The sequence below is a fragment of the Oratosquilla oratoria genome, chromosome 22 (genome assembly GCF_046742065.1).
Source record: "Oratosquilla oratoria isolate Oo_2021 chromosome 22, ASM4674206v1, whole genome shotgun sequence".
NCBI classification, from domain to species: domain Eukaryota; kingdom Metazoa; phylum Arthropoda; class Malacostraca; order Stomatopoda; family Squillidae; genus Oratosquilla; species Oratosquilla oratoria.
This window is the reverse complement of record NC_134798.1, coordinates 46,542,260-46,563,615: the sequence shown is the minus strand read 5'-3', so window position 1 is coordinate 46,563,615 and position 21,356 is coordinate 46,542,260. Positions and strand designations below refer to the sequence as shown.

The 21,356-nt window shown below is 42.4% G+C and overlaps 2 protein-coding genes across 2 annotated transcripts in view; both read left to right on the top strand.

The window, feature by feature from the left end:
* The window catches only part of LOC143037526 (snake venom 5'-nucleotidase-like), a 50,913-nt gene extending 42,558 nt beyond the window's left edge, over nt 1-8,355 (top strand). The window contains exons 5-9 of the mRNA XM_076205903.1: nt 2,583-2,746; nt 3,308-3,407; nt 3,798-3,959; nt 4,444-4,647; nt 5,222-8,355. Coding sequence (XP_076062018.1) covers nt 2,583-2,746; nt 3,308-3,407; nt 3,798-3,959; nt 4,444-4,647; nt 5,222-5,508 — 917 coding nt within the window. The 3' untranslated portion in view covers nt 5,509-8,355. The remainder of the gene's footprint in view (nt 1-2,582; nt 2,747-3,307; nt 3,408-3,797; nt 3,960-4,443; nt 4,648-5,221) is intronic.
* Nucleotides 8,356-13,306: 4,951 nt separating this feature from the next.
* Nucleotides 13,307-20,306, top strand: Prp6 (pre-mRNA processing factor 6). Its single transcript, XM_076205902.1, has 3 exons — nt 13,307-13,470; nt 15,145-15,289; nt 17,544-20,306. Exons 1-3 carry the CDS (start codon nt 13,376-13,378, stop codon nt 20,103-20,105), a joined length of 2,802 nt encoding a protein of 933 aa, XP_076062017.1. The 5' UTR covers nt 13,307-13,375; the 3' UTR covers nt 20,106-20,306.
* Nucleotides 20,307-21,356: the final 1,050 nt, after the last annotated feature.

Genomic DNA, 21,356 nt, shown 5'->3' with positions numbered 1-21,356 from the left:
TCCCACCCTCATTCCTGTCCCTCTCTCACCCCCTTCCCACCCTCCTTCACTCCCTCCCTCCATATGTTGCCCATCAAGGATTCCTGTCGCCATGCGATTTTATTCATCCCCAGCTCGGTGCCCGGCCGCGTTCGGCGCGATCCACTTGGTCCTATATATAGCACTAATGTGGAACCAGACACCGGGCGTCACACCTGGGTACCACAAGGCAATCGACATCGACTGACGCAATGTCGACATTGACCGAGTCCTCGTCGATGCAAATGACATTTTCATCAGGATTCGAATGCACACGAGGGAGGGAGGGAAGGAGGGAGGAAGGGAAGTCGGCTATTTTGAGCCACACGCATCTGCTAAAATATATCGTTTTCTGTCTTGTTTATTTATTGTTTGGAGAACATTATCATAACTGTTATTATTATTATTACCATTGTCGTTATTACTACTATTGTCATTATTATACTATTATTAGTGTCATTATCATTATTATTATTATTATTAGTCATATTATTATTATTATTATTACTATTATTATTATCACCATTTTCACCGTAATAATAATCAATTATTGTTATTATTATTATTATTATTGTTATTACAACCAATAACATTTATGAATATCATCATGGTTATTATCAATATTATTGCTGTTATTATCATTTCATTCTTAGGACAACGCTACGAATTAGGATTCCACTACACACGGGGAAAAGTTTTATGAACATAAGAACAAGTACAATACACACACGCACACAGGAAGATGAGAGGATGAGGAGAGTGTGGAGGGGGAGGGGGAGGGGGAGGGGGAGGAGGAGGGTGACGTGAAAGGAATTGGAGAAGGAGGAGAGAGAGGAGGAGGAGGAGGAGGAGATGGTAGAGGAAGTGCCATTTCTGAGGAAAGAAGGACACCGAAAGATGGAGAAAGGGAGGGGGAAGGAGGGGAGGGAAGTAAGGAGGGGAGGGAAGTAAGGAGGGGAGGGATGTAAGTAAAGAAGGAGGGAAGGAAGGGAGGGGAGAGGAGGGAAGGAAGGGAGGGGAGAGGAGGGAGGAAGGGTGAGAAGTAAGGAGGGAGGGAAGGAAGAAAGGAGAGAGGGAGGAAGAAAAGGAGGGAGGGAGTGGAGGGAGGTAAGGAGGGAGATACGGGGGGGAAGTGAGAAGGGAGGTAAGGGAGGGAAGTGAGGAGGGAGGGAGGGGAGGGAATTAAGGAGGGAGGGAACGGAGGGAAGTGAGGAAGGAAGGGGAGGGAAGGGAGGGAAGTGAGGAAGGAAGGGGAGGGAGAGGAGGGAAGTATTGAGGGAGGGATGGGAGGGAAGTAAGGAGGGAGAGGAGGGAAGTAATGAGGAATGGAGGGGAGGGAAGTAATGAGGGAGGGAGGGGTGGGAAGTAAGGTGGGAGGGAGGAGAGGGAGAGAGGGAGGAAGGGAGGGAGGGGAGGGAGAGAGGGAGGAAGGGAGGGAGGGGAGGGAGAGAGGGAGGAAAGGAGGGAGGGGAGGGAAAGAGGGAGGGAGGAAGGATGGGCGGGAGAGGAGGGGAGGGAGGGAGGGAGGGGGTGTTTAAGAAGAGAACAGAGAAAATGGAGAAAGTGGAGATGAACACTGGAGCTCTCAGCCGCGAGTCATGCAATACAAGAAACCCTTGCATGACCGACTGGCCAGAGAGAGCGAGAGAGAAGAGAGTAGAGAGTATAGAGAGAAGAGAGTAGAGAGAGATGAAAGTAGAGAGAGAAGAGAATAGCGAGAGAGGAGAGAGTAGAGAGAGAATATGTAAAAAGAGAAAGAGAGGGAGAATGTTTTAAAGAGAAGGGCGAGTTGGAGGCCATCCTTGCCCGCCTCGATCCAGGAGGAGTGCGGCGCCGACGCCTCTCCCTGACCTGGATCGCCGGTAAGCAACGTGCGTGCGCGCGCGCGCGCGTTCAAACCAGACCAGACCAGGGTCACGGGAAAAAGTCGTCCCCAAAAGATGCATATTGATTTGCGCTAGGATAGGGAAAAAAAAAAAAAAAAAAAAATCCTCGCACAAAAAGTATCTTTACCCCCGGAAAAAAATTGTTTTACGTAACAATTAAATTATTTTTAGACCCCCCCCCAAAAAAAATATCTCTACTTGCCCAAAAACGTATCTTAACTTCAGAAAAAATAATAATAAATAAATAAATAATTTAAATACTCAATAGTCAGTAAAGCTAGGAAGCCTGTTTGGTGTGCCCTTGCGCTGACTGTCGTAATCCATCTTACTGTTTACACACACACGTGTATACACACACACACACACACACACACACACACACACACACACACAATAAATCCTGTAATCCCATCTTTACACGTCTACAAAAAGAATATATATTTGATCAAATAGATTAATAACAATAAATAATAAAAATAAAATTAATAATAATAAACAAATACAATCGATAAAACGAAACGAAACAAGTATACAAACAAATAAAAAAGATAAACAACTAAATGATCAGATCATAATATCAAATAATCAAATAAACAAACAGAAATATAACTAAACAAACACGCAAACACATAACCCAAACCAAGCCAGATGCTCGAACCATTCCTTGTTCTCCTGCAGACCCGACCATCCTGAAGGAGCTGGAGCCCTGGAAGGCGGGCGTCCTCGAGCAGACCTCGCAGGAGATCGGCCGCACCTTCGTCCTCCTGGACGGCGACCGCCGGTCCTGCCGAAGACAGGAGTGCAACTTCGGCAACCTCCTCACCGACGCCGTCATCCAGTTCGTAAGTCGCTCAATACGTGACTGTGCGGCGGTGGTGGTGGTAATAGAGGTGGTGATTGTGGTGGTGACAGTAGTGGTGGTGATTGTGATGATGGTGGTGATAATAGCGATGGTGATAGGTGTTGATGATGGTGATATTAGTGGTGGTAATGGTGATATTAGCGGTGGTTATAGAGGTGTTCATGATGGTGATAATGGTGATAGTAGTGGATGTGACAGTGGTGATACTAGCGGTGGTGATAGTAGTGATGGTAACAGTGGTGATAGTAGTGGTATTGATAGAGGTATTGATATTGGTGATGATAGTGATAGTAATGGTGGTGATAGTCGTAATTGTGGCGGTGATAGTGGTGGTGGTGGTGGTAGTCAAGACTATACCATCAAGCCGTGTGTGTATGTGTGTGTGTGTGTGTGTGTGTGTGTGTGTGTATTCACCTTGGTCTTTGGATCACGTGTTGGACTCGTTCCAGTGTGTGTGTGTGTGCGCGCGCGCATGTATGTGTTTATCTTCTAAAACGTTTGTATAATTATCTATATCTTAGAACGATCATATGCATTTCAGAACGTTCAATTCCCTGACGACGAACGTTGGTCTCGAGTGGGTCTTGCCGTTCTGAACGGCGGCGGAATCCGCGCATCCATCGACGAGAGGAACTCCAACGGTACGTTCCTTCACGTTTTTCTTCCGTTCCGTGTGGCACTTTTACCTTCAGTCCAGCGGCCGCCGGGCGATTTTATTCACATCCGTGACAAAAAAATATATATATATATATAATATATATATATATATATATATATATATAACGTCGGGATTCACATATTAATCTATTCATTGCAATATTCGTATGAAAATTAGCTGTTATTAAGTCACAAAATCGCAAAGTCACGAATTCGCAAAAACATAAGTTCGCGATGTCACAACATCGCGAAACCACAAAATCACGATTTTTGGCAGGACCTAAATTTAGCAATTTCACGTGTCATTTCGCTCACGATTTTTTTCTTCGCGGTTTTTTAATTTCACTTTCTTCTCTTTCTCCTTCCTCCAACAGGTTCGATCACCCTGGCCGACATCATGGGCGTAGCGCCGTTCCAGAACGTGGTGGACATCGCCGTTCTCAAGGGGCAGACGATTCGGAAAATGTTCGAACACTCGATTCGCGACTATGACCCCGAAGGCAGCGACCTCCACGGGAAGTTCCTCCAAGTCTCAGGTGAGGATTCGAACTTTTGGCCAAACTCCCTCCGTACCTCCTTTCCCCCACCCCTCCACTTGATATATCTGATTTTGGATAAGAATAAAAAATATATATATTTTTTTATTGTATTTTTTCTATTTTCTATTTATTTGATTATTCGTTGATTTTATCTGTCACATCTTCAGCTTTTTCACACGTCACTCGTGACGTCACACTTCCGTCACAAGGTGCTCATGACCTCCCTGACGACGACGTCCCCCCTTCCCCATGACAGGCATTACTTATGACATCACATATCATTACGTCATACAAGACGTCACATGTCACGTACATCCCACTTTCGTCACAAGGTGCTTCTGACGTCCCTGACGACGCCCCCCTTCCCCCATAACCAACATTCCTAATGACGTAACATCACACCCGTGACGTCACACTTCCCTCGTGACGTCACACTTTCGTCACAAGGTGTTCTTCTGACGTTCCCTTTCCTTCACGACAGGCTTCAAGGTGGCTTACGACATCGAGAAGCCCAACGGACATCGCGTGGTGCACCTTCAGGCGCGCTGTCTGGCGTGTCGCGTCCCGACCATGTACGACGTGGTCGACGACCAGGTCTACGAGGTCGCCCTGCCCTCCTACATGATCAGGGGCGGCGACGGGTACTCCATGATCAAGGACGAGATGATCAAGTACCACTCCACGGGTAAGGAGTGATCCGCGTGTACGTGTGTGTGTGCATGTATGTGTGTGTGTATGTGTAAGTGTTTCTGTGTGTAGGTGTATTTATATATATATATATATATATATATATATATATATATATATATATATATATATATATGTGTGTGTGTGTGTGTGTGTGTGTGTGTGTGTGTGTGTGTGTGTGTGTAGGTTTGCGTGTGTATGTACTTGCTTCCGTGTGTCCGTGTGTGTGTGTGTGTATGTAAATGTATACATGTGTATCTATTTCCGTGTGTACGCATGTGTTTGCGTGCATAAGTATGAGTGTGTATGCATGATTATATGCGTGTGCACGGTACATACGCATGTGTGCATGTGTGTGCGTGTATGTTTCCGTGTGTACGTATGTGTTGGCGTGTACGTATACGAATATGAGTGTGTATGCACGATTATATGCGTGCGTTCAGTATGTATACCTGTGTATATGTGTGTGAACCATTAATAATAATTAAATAATAATCTCCACCAACAAGTTAACTAATCTAGTTTCTCCCTCTCTCCTTCTCCCTGACCCGCCACCCCACACCACCCGGCAGCGTTCCTGGACACGGACATCTACGTGGAGCACATCCAGAAGTACTCTCCCATCTACGCGGGAGTTGAAGGCCGCATCATCTTCATCAACTCCACCGATCCTTGTTTCGAATCCATCGACAACACCAACTACGAGACCATCTCCACCACCCCGGGACCCTCCAAACAGGTCTCGACTCCTCCCAGTGACTCGACCGACGATTCCTCGGCCTCTCGCCTGGCCTCCGCCCTCACCGTCGTCCTCGCGGTGGTGATGGGTGGGTTGTTCGGTTCCCGTGTACGTTTATAACGAGTAACGTTTCTGGCTGGATCCAGAAAGGTAAACTGGCGTGACGTCAGCAACTGGTTGTAGTTTTACAACTCGCAGGTCCTTTTAGGTGTAAATAAATTATTTATAACCCTGTGGTGACGTCATGGTGACGTCTCTGTTGTGTCCTTACGATTTATTTGGTCGAAGATTATTTTTATGGTACGACATCGCAAGTTACGAGGTCGTAAGTTCCGATGTCCAAAGCTACGACGTCGTAGGTTACGATGTCCAAAACAACAAAGTCGCAAGTTCCGATGTCCAAAGTTCAACGTCACAAATCCTAATCCTTCGACGTCGCAAGTTACGATGTTCACAGCCACGGCGTCGCAACTTACGATGTCCAAAGCTACGACATCGCAACTTACGACGTACTTTTTTGGGGACTGGCTCGTATATTTGTGATAGTGACATGTAACCTGGGAGTGGAGGTGGGGTGAGGGGGAGGGGCACGTGCTTGCACACAACAGGAGAGATAATCAGCGACGTCCTTCTTTAAATACTTTCTTCTGGCGAACATCTGACGATTTTATTCATCTGAAAGAGACCTTAGAGGATCACGACCCCAATCCGTTCCAAGCACATCCCCTCAGCTGAATAAAACCGCCCAGTACTAGCCAGAATAAAATAATAAAAGCGGCGTGTTCGCAGAAGAGGGGGGAAATTTAGCTTTTGTGTCATTGTTCACGTATGTTCTTTCTAGTGAACAAGAACAATTGAAGCGAACAAACCCCCACCCCCCATCTCCCCGCCTGCCCAACGATGCCCCAGGAAGTCGACCACTAACTGGCTTAGACCCTTTCTAGTTATCTTAATCCAATTGCCTTCAGGACCCTGGTTACCACGCATTTTTAAACGTCTTCCACGCCGGGTGCCAATTGTCCTTTTAACCTCAACTTAATGCACTGGTGATATTTATCACCACCCAAAAGAACACAATAAAGGAAAACGCATGAGACCATAAGGCCTACACTAGGCAGTCCCACGTCCATAATCACCTATCACCCCCATCCATAAAGTTATCTAACCTTTTACCGATAGTTTCAGTGCTAACTACGTGGTTACCAAGCCTATTCCAATCGCTAACCATTCTATTGGTAAATAAATTCTTGCCTATTTCCTTATTTTAATCCTGGCTGCCGCCAGGCGATTTTATTCATCTCCGTGGCACTCCTACAGTGGTGAAGGGGGTGCCACTGGATTTCTCTCTCCCTAACCCCCTTCCTTCCCACACTCAGCTCAATAAAATCGCCTGACGGCAATCAGAATAATGTCTCAGAGTACAACGTGGCCAAAGCAATGTCTTCCAGTATATACAATGGCCTAACACAATTGTTAAATATAATATATATATATATATATATATATATATATATATATATATATTCTAACTGTGCCTCCTAGGCGCGCTGAGTACCGTCCTGGGTTCGCATCCCATAGTCTCTGGCAATACGAGCACCTAGGGCAAAGGTGGCAGAATTTACCTGCGTGGGAGATCTGAACAAACCAAAATAGAGTATTTTGTGTGTGTGTGTGTGTGTGTGCGTGTGTGTGTGTGTATCAACACATCTCCCATTGCATGTATATAATTTCACCGAAGGAAATAAATCACACAATGTTAATCATACAAATACGGTTAAGGAAACAAGTGCCTATATATATATATATATATATATATATATATATATATATATATATATATATATATATATATATATATATATATATATATATATATATATATATATATATATATATATATATATACATATATTACAGGGTATTACAATTATTTCAGTATTGAAGTTTTGAATGAACGTTAACAATAAAATACGTTCAAAGCTTCACGTTCTGAACGTGACTATGATCAACGACGTTCTGAAAGGCACTTCGTCTAAATGTGTGCAATATGAACAAGATTTGAACTTGTTCAAATGAAGGGAGGGGTAGAGAGTGTTCATAGTAACATAACATCACTTACGTTCATTACAGTGTTCATATGTATTATATAAGTCACACCATACCACCTATGATGTCCTTCCCACTTAGGCCCTGTTTACACTAGCGGTTTCAACCGCCGTTGTTCAATTACTATGCAAGTCAATGGAAGCTTTCCCACATAATTTTTTTTTTTTTTATGATGATGATGATGATGATGATGATGATGATGCGGTGCCCCCCGAGGTTTCCGCGTGGTTCAAACCGCTAGTGTGAACAGGGCCGTACTCTGGCTGCCGCCAGGCGATTTTAATCACCTTTACCGTGCCCCTTCCGTGCCGGACGGTCCTCAGCCCGACTGCCGCCAGGCGATTTAATTCATTAGCGTATCACCCACCACGTGACCCTTTGTATTATAGTCACGTTAACTGCCTTAGTAACAAGTCCTTATTAGGGCTAAGGTTATATGGGAACAACACTCTACCTAATTGTTGTCTTTATCACCTACGTGCATATTTCTTATCATTATCTACATAGCGTGTGTGTGCGTGTGTATGTGTATGTATACGTGTGTGTGTGTGTGTGTATTTTAAGTTTACACTGTGTTCCAACCCTATATAAGACAGAGCACATGTCAATATCTTAATGTTAAACATACACCCACACCTATGTACATAAATATATCCATGTAAGAATCTATATATGACGCGTATGTATGCATATGCTAGCGTTCATGCTGTTTATGCTGTTCATGCTAGCACACCCACGGATACATTTGTACAACAAATCGCCAACACAGTGGTATTGTATAATACAATCATTATCATCTTCATCACAGTTTATATGACTATTTGTGAATATTTTAGCAATAAAGAGGTTCACTAAGTTTTATTTTTGTGTATTCTTTATTCCAACTTACGAGAACTAAAAAGTAATACTAAAGGTTATCTTACATATATTTAATGAAAAAGGGAAAAAATAAAGAAAACAAAGGAGAGACAGCTCCATACCAAATGTGGAGAAATTGGGGGATAATCAAAGAAAAAAATATATTAATATATAAAAAATATAAAATAAATATAAAACCTACATGATATATATGTATATATATATATATATATATATATATATATATATATATATATATATCATGTGTGGGTGTGTATATGTGTGTGTGCGTGTGGCTGAGCGGGTTAGGGCGTCGTTACTTGCGGCGAAGGTCGAGGTGAGGACGGTTCGAATCCTGCCACCAGCGAAATTGAACCAAGGGCATGGTTCATTAAATTCCACACTACAAAGCCCTCTGTAAGGGGCACCGTCCTAGCCTCCCGATAGGGGGGAGTGTGTGACGTTAAACCATATCATATATAAATATATATATATATATATATATAATGTGTGTGTATGTATATATGTATATGTCCACACAAATCCCCGTCCCCAGAATGTGAGATTTATAGAGAGTAGGATCCTCTCGAGGTGCCCCGTGGGATGCTGCCCTGCCCGGATGTCCCAACGGTGGTTCTCAACCATGGGTAGATTTAACCCCGGGGGGGGGGGGGGTAAGCAAATGGCGTGGCAAGGGGGTAAATAATTGATGTGCCTGATGGCTAAATAATATTTCAATTTAATTTCATTTTGTAAGTTTTGCGTGTATGAGAGGGAGAATGCTATGTAATGATAATAATAATAATAATAGGTTTATTGAAATAACAGTGATACACTGACAATAATACAATAGAGTACTTGTATATGTATGTGTGTGCACACCGAGGGAGAGAGGGAGGGGGGGGAGGAGGAAGGGAGGGTGTCAGTCAATTCTGTTCAATCCTGTTGCACACCCTAAGGGGGTGGGGGTGGGGGGTAAATGGAGAAACAAGTCAAGCCAAAGGGGGTAAATAATGGAGATAGAGTTGATAATCCCTTTGTCTGTGTACTTAAAAATAAATAAATAAATAAATAAATAAATAAATAAATAAATGTTCGATCCTCTCATGGTGTCTTTTACTGACCACCACCTTCTCTCTCTCTCTTTCCGGAACGGTGCTCGACAGGCCCTGTGTTTCAGTTTGTTTCATCAAGGGTAGCGGAGTTTACTAATTCCATTCTTTTGCCAGATAATGTATGTATGTTTGTGTGCATGCGCGCGTGCGTGTGTGTATGTGTGTGCATGTATTTACCTCATTGTAGTATACAGGAAGGGAGTAACGCTCGTTGGGTCCCGTCTCCTATTCTCTAGTTTTCTAACATACCTAGAATCGAATTCATGTACGGTGTGAGTATGTGTGCGTTTGTGTATGTGTATGTGTGTGTGTGTGTGTGTGTGTGTGTGTGTGCGCGCGCGCGATTCACCATGGTCTTGGATCACGTGTTGGACTCGTGATCGATAGCAATTTCCCTCCCGGAAGGGAGCTCAAGAGCTTATACATGACCGATCTATGGGTAATGCTGTGACCTTACACGCACACACACACACTCAACTCCCCGCCCACGAGAGTTGGAGCAACACCCCGCAGCGCAGCGAAACTGAAATTATTTCAGCCCTGGGCAGGATTCGAACTAGGGCCGTGTGTGTGTGTGTGTGTGTGTGTGTGTGTGTGTGTGTGTGTGTGTGTGTGTGTGTGTGTGTGTGTGTGTGTGTGTGTGTGTGGTCACGTACTGAGCTGCACATGCCTTCACGTCTGTTTGCCCAGAACAGTGCAAAACCGAGACTACGCCATGTTAGCTTGTTACGAGGAACAAACAACACAAGACATGAACTTGTTTGCAAGATCACGGATGAGATGGGGGGAGGGGGAAGACATTAGCATCGGGGGAGGAGGGGGATGGAGAGATGGGGGATGATGGACTGGTGGGGAGACAGGGGTGAGGGAGAAGGGGGTGTGGCGAGATGGAAGGGGAGAATGGGGGAAGGGGGGAGGAGGAAAAGGAGAATGGGGAAGAGGTAAATGGAGAATGGGGGAAGGAGGAGAGGGAGAATGGGAAATGGGGAAAGGAGGGAAAGGGAGAATGAGGGAAGGGAGACAAGGGGGTGGGGGACGGGAGACAGGGGGATGGGAGAAAGGGAGAATGGGGGAAGGGGTAAGGGGCGGGAAGGGTGCTAGTAAGCAAAGAAATGGGAGTAATAAGTGTGAATCTAATTAAAACACACACGCAATGTACAATACACACGTTCACATACACACGAGCGGAGTTCCACGAGGTTCAGTGCTTGCACCAATAAAGTTCCTTGTCTATGTTAATGACATGATGGAAGGAACAAGCTATGCCAACATGTTTGCAGATGATGCAAAAATCACGAGAAGTGTGAAAAATGAGGAGGATGTTAGAATATTGCAAAAAAGATCTAGATACTATTTCTGCATGGAGCCAAGAATGGGAAAGGAAGTAATACCATTACAAAAGCAAAAGAGGAGACTTGGGAGTGTTAATAAAAAGACAACCTGTCACCTGACAGACATATCAGCAGGATTGTGGGAGAGACATATGGACTACTGCAGAAGATTAAAGTGGCGTTCCATTATATGGATGAAGAGATGATGAAAAAAATCATCGAAATCCTGATCCGTCCAAGACTGGAATATGCGTCAGTGGTATGGTCCCCCACACAGAGTGAAGAATATAAGCAAGATCGAGAGAATACAAAGGGCAGCAACCAAACTGGTCCCCAGCCTGGCCAATAAACCAATGAGGAAAGACTAAAAGCACTGGGTCTACCAACTTCGAAAGATCGAAGAGAAAGAGGTGACATGACTACAGTGTTCAGGTCACGCAGGGAGATTGATTGCATTGATAGAAAAGATCTCCTGATTAAAAATGGGAGGGTTTTCAGAGGTCATGGAAGGAAATTAAGAAAGACCACATGTTGAAAAGGTGTGAAGAAGTACACTTTTCCATATTGGTGTATGATTATGTGGAATAGCTTAGGTGGCTCAAGCTGGAACAATACAAAAATTCAAATCGAAATATGGTAACTGGAAATCAAAGACACAGATTAAGTTGGAACCGCACATGAATTTGAGTCTAGGTATCTTAGTATCTTAGAAAATTAGAGAATAGGAGACGGGACCCAACGAGCTTTGCTTCTTTCCTGTACAGTATTCCCCCGCTATTCGCGGGGGTTACGTTCCTTCCCCTCCCGCGAATCCCGAAAATCCGCGAATTATTGATGCAGTTTTAAAACGCCTATGTATGATATCATATACGCTAAAATATGCTTCCCAAACACATTCTAAAGACAGTCTTACTCATTAATACAGTAATAATGTAGTAATATGTCTGCAGCCAATCAGCAGGAAGGAGAAACGAAAGCTCGTAACTGACATTGTTATTTTAAAATAATTTACCAGTTACACTGTATCATCTCTCTTTTCTAATTTTTCTTATTTTATATTTACTGACATTGTTATTTTAAAGTTATTTACCAGTTATACTGTATCATCTCTTTTCTATTTTTTATTTTATATTTACTGATATTGTTATCTTAAAATTATTTACCAGTTATACTGTATCATCTTTTTTCTATTTTTTTATATTAACTGACATTGTTATTCTAAAATTATTTACTAGTTAGGGTAAATGTGAGCGTTTTTCTGCTCAAAAAATAGCATAAGAAATTCACGAAATTGCCGAAATTATGAAAAAAAAAAAAAAAAAAATAGAGCAAAATCCGCGAGTCTGCGGGTCCGCGAACGGTGAACCGCGAACGAGTGAGAGTATTACTGTACACTACAATGAGGTATACACACGCACTGACTGATGTACTACAAGAGGGCGGAAGAACTAACAGTTAATAAACAAATCCATCTGTTGCCACAGGTCTCTCTCACAGGAGCCCCAATGCCCCCATGTAACCGCCAACGGCCATCGGGCATGACATAATTATATAGTGGATGACAGTCATACAATCTATTCGCCAGGGTCACGAAAACGCAGAAAAATTAAAATTATTTTTAAAAACCTACACAGGATACGAGGAACTAAAATGGAAAGAAAAATCAAACGTTGGAAAAAAAAAAACAGAAAATAAGAATATTAAAACACAAATACAAAAACAAAGGAAGAAGAAAATAGGAGTGCTGGTGACGGGAAAATGTACATAAATATAATTACAGGGGAAGATTACAATTTGTTAATCAACGCAAGTGATATTCTAATATATGGACAAAACATAATAAAGATTAATAAAGAAAATCATAAAATGGGCTATAATGCTATCTAGGGATGAGAAGCTTGTTCTATGGTGGTTCGAGTCCCGCTACAGTCAATGCGTGACGGCACCAAAGGATACCATGCCTAGACACCTAACAGCGCACGTAAAGAATATGACAATAATTTGCTCTCTTTATATTACTGACCCCTTAACCAAAGCATATATATCTTAATGTGACGGCACCAAAGGCATCCGTAGACACTTCGAAGAGCGCTTAAAGTATATGACAAAAATGGCTATACTGTACTACAAATGACTGCACCATCTTAATAAGATAAGTTTATCTAATCTACCGACTTTGTATTACTGATCCCTTGATCATCAAAGCATTTATATGTTTTTCAATGTGACAGCTATACCATGAATATTTGGACGTTACTACGATTGTCTTCAAATATCGACTACTTCGCCATATATTGCCTTGTCAGCTTACCTGTTCATATTTAAATCACATTTCTTTCGTTCCAATATATTTATATAAAGCGACATACATTTCCTTTCTTTTACAATGAATGTCCAAAGTAATACAATTTATTCTAAATTATATTTCATAATTTGGTATGTTGTAAAACCTATTATTCTAATGACAACGTTTGATTATAATATTACTTTTAAAGAATGTCGACAATATAGCGTTTGTTTACATTTTAGAGTTTGCTTCCACCGCTTGACTGTGTTTAGTCAACCTGAATTATCACAATGAGTATACCGCCAGCAGCATTTCTAAACAAAAACAAAAAGAATTTCATAGGACTACCAGCTCCTCTTGGTTATGTTGCTGGTGTAGGTCGAGGGTAAGCAATGTGCACATTTCAGTGACGTGGCCTGTGACAGTCACTGGCTATGAAGATAAAAATTGCCTTTTTTGTACCCCACGCGAGGGTTTAATTATATTTTTACTAAAGTAAAAAAATATATCTATAATCAGTACGCATGTAGCTAATATGGGTTTAATAATTTCTCAGTTACTAGGCAAGTATAATCTAGTAAATCTAGGCATATTCCCTACAAGTAAATGGGCGCTATTGCACCATTTAGAGCTTAGGCTTAGGAGTTAGGGGAGTTGTGTTAAAATGGGGCACAAAACATTAATGCTTCACTTGGGTGGGGGCGAGTATACATAAGGGGGCACTGGAACCATATTTGCCTATCTTTATTAAAGTTGATAAGAATAACTCGATATTCGTTAATCTTTAAAAATAAGCACTCCCAAGTATCAATATTTACTCTGGCTTCATTGATTTGATAGCATGAAGTAATGTTAAAAATTTAAGTATGGTGAACTTACAAGCCCACTTTGGCTTTATCATGTTAAAAGTCATGTGCCAATCGTTCTGCCATACAAAGTAGAACTGCTGTCCCATAAACTATATTTCTGAATTGTTTCTAAATAGATAAGCATTTTTTTCGCTCTCACTACCACTGTATTTTATCATGATCAATTTCTCTTAACTATAAGTCATGTAACACTAATATTATCATTTTTTTAAGTTAATAAATTGGCACCTTCCCCCGTAGCTTGTTCCTCAATAATCTTAGTTGTTGAAGAGTTGGCAGTGATTGCAGGCTGTGACTGTATATGAATTTTTTTTTGTATTGTAATTTAGTAAAAATGAATATACCTAAAATTCATAATTTTATTTGATAGGAACGAGGGGGGGGGGGGCACTGACAAAAACTTGTGGTGTCCAAAAAGGGCCGCTAGACCAAAAAAAGGTTGTGAAACATTGATCTAAGGAAATAATGGGTACAGTTGAGGTATGTCACCCCTTACTTTAGCCAAATCTGTTGCACACACCTTTGAATTAACCATTCAAATGTGCTATGTAAGCCATTACTACACGAGATTAAGGAATTCCTGGTAAAATTCCAAAATCACAACAAGCACAGATATTTAACATGAAACTTGTGTTATCCAGTAGCTTCTGATCTTACCTAGCAAGACACAACTTAACCTATTGTAACCATTCCATAGAAAAAATAATCTTTCAACTGCAAAAAAGATAAAAAAGATAAATTTATTATTTATTTTAATCTTTATTTTTTTTTATCATTATATATATATATTTTTTTTCGCATCTGACCTAGTTATAGACCAAAAGGTCTTCTGTCACATGCTCCGCCTTTATAATCCTTTGTAACTGAATTTCCCAGTTAACCTACAAACCATGAGTCCTCTACAAGAGAGACATGGGGCAACGGATTGATTGATTGTTCTACAATATTCTATTCATCAATGGATTCTGTTTTTCCCGTTTTCTTTCTTTTTATTATTTCTTTTATGTGTCTTACTTAACTGGTGGGAGGGGTGTGGAGTGTATTTAGGGATGAAATGGGTGGGAGTGTTTTTATGCCTTTCCCTTTTTGGCTACCTCCCTTGGAAGGGGGTAAAAGCCTTGGTATATGTACGTATGTACTTAACTGCTTAGTGTTATTGAATATGTACTCACAGACCATCACCTTTACAGAGCTACTGGCTTCACAACTCGGTCTGATATTGGTCCAGCTCGAGATGCCAATGACGTATCAGACGATCGACATGCACCACCCAATAAGCGGAAAAAAAAGGACGACGACGATGATGAAGATCTTAATGATGCCAATTATGATGAGGTATAGCATTTTATTTGAAAGGGAGCTTGTACATTTTATATTGACAAAGGATGAGTACCTTCATGCAATGAACCGTATTTTAGCAAGAAGGATGTCCGAGAATATCATCTCGGTGCTAGAAAGGTTCTATTCCAGTATCACCCAAACATATTTTCATTTATTACCTTTTTACATTTGATTTTTTTTTTCTTTCTTTTCCTATGGAATGGTTAGGTTAAATTAGGAGCTATTGGACAATGTAAATTTCATGTTAAATACCCATGCTTGTGCGATTCTGGAATTTTACCAATTATTTTCATATCCTAATTAACACCCTTGGCTCCAGTGTTAGCCCTAAGGGGCTGATACTTGGTGTCCAAACTGGACCCAAGTAAATGTGTGTGTCTGTGTGTGTGTTGGTCCCCCCCCCTTTTTTTTTCTTTCTTTCTTAACTCTCTTCTGTCAACTTAAACTATTTATTCTACCTTTTCACATAAGGAGAGATGACCAATGGCAACAGCTCCCCTGCTACTCCTGTAAGCTGGTGACATAGAAACAATCCCCCACTAGTGCAGGACGGACAAAAGTCCAATGTCTCTTCCCAGAGTAATCTAAGGAAGGTTCTAGAGACTATTGCTTCTTTCATTGATGCTTGCTTATCCTTTAATACTCTCACAGTGTATTTTTCAACCTTATCTTTTTTTTTCCCCTTCTCTGATGTGTGTGTGCATTTGTTTTTGTTTAATTATGGCACATAATAAAGGAACTACACTCGAATCCTGTCATTAACCCCTTCGATACGATGACACCTACGTAGGGGTCATGAGGAGCAAGTGGGTACGCGAGGATGCCGATGTCGGCGTCTTGATTATATTTTTTGTAGTCGTACCTGCGTGACCCCCATACTCTGTAAACTGGCTTCATCATATTTTCTATGGTTATCAGAATTCATGGGTGAAAGAGAACGAGCTATATAAGCGGTAACTTTATTTTTTATAATGTGAGAATTATGACGCAACATCGCACATCTGGCAGCTAATGCTGCCCGCGAGATTTTGGCCTGTAGTGAAGGGGTTAATAGTAATTAATCCCTAAAGTGTCACTGACACCTCACAGCATCATCTAACTATATACCAAGAGGGAGGTAGCCAAGTCGAATGCTTATACCCACTCTCCTCCACCACCCTTTCCTCCCTCTCATCTTAGCTCCTCATGGATGACAGATCACCCCTGTTGCCCACTGCCCTGAGTCTGAAGCAATGTAGCAAGACACAGTACATCCACAGTAAGGAAAAAAAATAAGCCATATGAGGCTGTGGAGTGCTTGGAAGCTCCACAGCCTCACACGACTTATTATTTTCGTGTGGGATGGGGACCTAATTGTAAGCTAACAAGAATAATACTTATTCTTATTTTAACTGATGCCAGACCATTACCCATATATTTGTGTTCAACACCAGGTCAGAGGGATTAGCCACTTCAGTACAAGTCAAATTCTTGCGCACAGCATTGGCTGCCATATATACAATGCATCACATTACTTGCATTATAAAGTCACTGCTGTATTACTCATTCTCTTTTACTCTGAGTAATAATAAACACAGAAAATGAGTGATCAAACCAGTTCACAGATTCTGGGGGTAACTCATGTACATACATACATATCCCAAAGGCTTGTTTCCCCCTTATAAGGGAGGTAGCCAAAAAACAAAGGCATAAAAACCACTCCCACTTATTCCATCCCTATCACAACCCCCTCCCCTCCATCCTCTTTCCTCCCTCTTATCTTGGCACCTCCTGGATGACGGGTCATCCCTACATCTTGTCCACTGTCCTGGGTCATAAGCAGTGTTGCAAGACACATCATATCCACAGCAAGGCCACTTCATTAAATTGGCAACCCCCCTCTCTGTCCCCTCATGCAGAAATGGAGAAGATGGGGAAAAATTCCTTTGGACTGCATCAAATTTTTCTCACACATACTCCCTCACCCCCCATCCCCCACCCATTCCAAAAACTACAAAAGAAAAACATATATAATCAAAACCCAGACACTGGCATCCTCATGTACCCACCTGCTCCTCATGACGCCTACATAGGCATCATCACACCAAAGTGGTTAGAGACCATGTGCTGTGTGAGAATGTTACTGTGTAATATCCGAGCATCTGTCTTTTTGTGTCATGCTTGATGTTATTCATGATGATTCATTTTGTATATCACATCTTTTCTATTTTTATTTTATTTATTTATTTATTTATTTTCTATTTTCCAGTTCAATGGATATGGTGGTTCCTTGTGCAGCAAAGATCCCTACGACAAAGATGATGAAGAAGCTGATGCTATTTATGAAGCCATTGACAAACGGATGGACGAAAAGAGAAAGGAGTACCGTGAGCAGCGTCTGAAGGCTGAGTTGGAGAACTACCGTCAGGAACGACCCAAGATCCAGCAGATGTTTTCAGATCTCAAGCGAGAATTGGCTGAAGTTACTGAGGATGAATGGATCAGTGTTCCGGATGTGGGAGACGCTCGAAATCGTAAACAACGCAATGCAAGGGCAGAGCGTTTTACTCCTCTTCCAGATAGCGTTTTGGCCCACAATCTGGGAGGGGAGAGTGTGACTACCATTGACCCAGGCTCGGGCTTGGCATCCATGATGCCAGGAACCTCCACCCCAGGCATGGTCACTCCCAGTGGTGACTTGGACTTGCGTAAGATTGGTCAGGCCCGTAACACCCTCATGGGTATGAGGCTAAACCAAGTCTCCGATGCTGTCGGGGGTCAGACAGTGGTGGATCCAAAGGGGTACCTTACAGATTTACAGAGTATGATTCCTCAGTATGGTGGAGACATCAACGATGTCAAGAAAGCGAGACTTCTCCTCAAATCGGTGCGTGAAACCAACCCCAACCACCCTCCTGCTTGGATTGCCTCAGCTCGACTGGAAGAGGTAACCGGGAAGATACAGATTGCGAGGAACCTCATCACAAAGGGCTGTGAGATGTGTCCGAAGTCCGAGGATGTATGGCTTGAGGCTGCTCGGCTTCAGCCACCCGATATGGCTAAGGCTGTGATCGCACAAGCTGTGCAGACCTTACCACACTCACCTCGTATTTGGATCAAAGGTGCAGAACTCGAACAGGAACTGAAAGCAAAGAAACGGGTTTACAGGAAAGCCTTAGAACAGATACCTAATTCTGAACTGTTGTGGAAACTAGCTGTAGAGCTTGAAGAGGAGGAGGATGCCAAGATTCTATTAAGTCGAGCTGTAGAGTGTTGTCCAACATCTGTAGACCTGTGGCTTGCTCTTGCCCGTCTGGAGACGTACGAAAATGCTCGTAAGGTGTTGAACAAAGCCCGAGAGAACAACCCCAAAGACAGACAGATTTGGATTACTGCAGCCAAACTGGAGGAAGCGAATGAAAACACGACCTTGGTATCCAAGATCATTGAGCGTGCCATCTCGACACTCCAAGCAAACATGGTCGACATCAACAAAGACTTCTGGATAAGGGATGCCATGGAAGCAGAGAGTGCAGGAGCAGTGCTCACGTGCCAAGCGATTATCAAGAACATCATTGGCTACGGAGTGGAAGAGGAGGATCGTAAGCACACGTGGATGGAAGATGCCGAGAGCTGTGCTAACCAACAAGCTATCGAATGTGCGAGAGCCATATATGCACACGCACTCTCGGTCTTCCCCAAAAAGAAATCCGTATGGCTTGCTGCAGCTCACTTTGAAAGAACTCATGGCAGCAGGGAATCTTTGGAAACGCTACTACAGAAGGCAGTCCAACACTGTCCGCAGGAAGAGACGTTATGGTTAATGGGAGCAAAGTCCAAATGGCTCGCTAACGATGTCCCTGCAGCACGATCTATCTTGGCTCTTGCTTTCCAGGCCAATCCCAACTCTGAAGAAATCTGGCTGGCTGCCGTCAAACTTGAGTCAGAAAACAACGAATACGAGCGTGCAAGGCGACTCTTGGCTAAGGCTAGATCACAGGCACCAACTCCAAAGGTCATGATGAAGTCTGCTCACTTAGAATGGGCCCTTGGGAAACTAGAAGCTGCCAAAAAGATGTTAGATGATGGTCTCAGGGACTTCCCAGACTTCCCAAAGCTGTGGATGATGAAGGGGCAAATCTTGGACCAGCAAGATAACCTGGACGGTGCCTGGGAAGTCTACCGTGATGCTGTTAAGAAGTGTTCACAGTCCATACCCCTTTGGCGTCTCTTGGCAACTCTCGAAGAACGTCGAGGTAAAATTGTCAGTGCTCGAGCCACTTACGAGAAATCTCGTGTCCGTAATCCAATGAACGAGGAGCTCTGGTTGCTGGCCATCCGTCTCGAGCTTCGGTCTGGCCAGAAAGAGATGAGCCGAAATCTCATGGCCCGTGCTTTGCAAGAATGTCCTTCATCAGGTATTCTCTGGGCACAAGCTATTTTCCTCGAGGACCCTGCACAACGCAAGAGTAAGAGTGTGGACGCTCTCAAGCGGTGCCAGGACGACGCACACGTAGTTCTTGCAGTCGCAAAGATGTTTTGGATGGACGGAAAGAAGAACAAGGCAAGAGAGTGGTTCAATAAGACCGTCAAGATCGATCCTGATCTTGGTGACGCATGGGCATGGTTCTACAAAATGGAGATCTTGCACGGCACTGAGGATCAGAAGAACGAGGTAAGAACCAGAGCAGTGTCGGCAGATCCTCGCCACGGAGAGCACTGGTGCTCAACGTCGAAGGATATCAACAACTGGAGAAAAAAGACTCATGAGATACTAGCTACGGTCGCAGCAAAGCTTCCGATACCGGTCATTCACAGAGAAGTTTATTAGTTGTGTACTTTTGTTTGGTTTAGTGGTAAGGAAATCATCTTAATCTTTTCATTTTGTATAAAAAAAAAATAAGGGACATAGAGGTCATGAAGGGCCATGAATATTTGTCACTCATTGTAATAATTCTCCATAGTGAAACATTTGTATTTCATTCATGATGTAAAATGTCAATATACACATTATATCATCCACAAGTTACTAGACTAGTGTATCATTTCCTTGACCTTTTGCCCTTCAAAAGTATTTACAGTAGCTGCTACTTCTTGTTAGGAGATCCATTGCTTACACCTCAAGGGAATCAATTACTTAAAACAAGTTGGAATATTGTCACAGATAAATATCATACTGGTATGCAATACAGTTTTTTCTATGTGACAGGCTTGAGAATAAAATGGGATTTCTTTTAACCAATGACTTGTCACTCTCATCTGTCTTTTAACAAATTAAATCTGCATAAAATTTACTGCAACATTTCCTTAAATCTTCTAAATCTATGGGGTGCCATAGAAGAGGTAGACGAAAGAACCTAGTGACATCTAGAGCATAAAATTAATTGCCATCTGGTGCTGAGCCTGAGGGGATATATCAAGATGGCCACTAACCTGATCACTACCAAGCCCAAGGGGATGCCCTGGGAATGAGCAAAAGAACCTGGTAGTAGCCAGATTTAAAAAGATAATTTAGATACATATGTCACTTTGTATGGAAGGAGTTAATTCATTAATTAAAAAATGGCCACTAGGGCCAGGCTGAATTTCTCCATCTGCATTGTTAATGCTTTAATCAAGTAAATCTTATATACATACTCGTGAGAGAGTAACTCCAGTACTCATGGAATTACACTGGCTACCAATAAAGGCGCGGATAGTTTTCAAGATATGTCTTCTGACTTTTCGAGCCTTGAAATATGGAAAACCAGAATATCTAAGGAGTCTTCTCAACGATTTTCAAGTGGATACTACTATGGGGCTTCGGCATAGTGATGAACAATATAGGTTGAATGAGCCAAGAAGTAATTTGGTAATGGGTTTTCGAGCGTTTGAAAGATGTGCGCCAAGACTTTTTAATGAGCTACCACTAAATGTCAAAATGAGTAGAAACTGCCATTTTCAAGAAAAATTTGAAGACACATTTGTTCACCGAGTGTTATGACATGGATGATTTGTGTATTAGAAGTGACTATAGTGTTTGATAACATCAATGGAGGCCCTGCAGAGCACCGATGCTGGTGGAGCGGGGCCTAGAACTCCC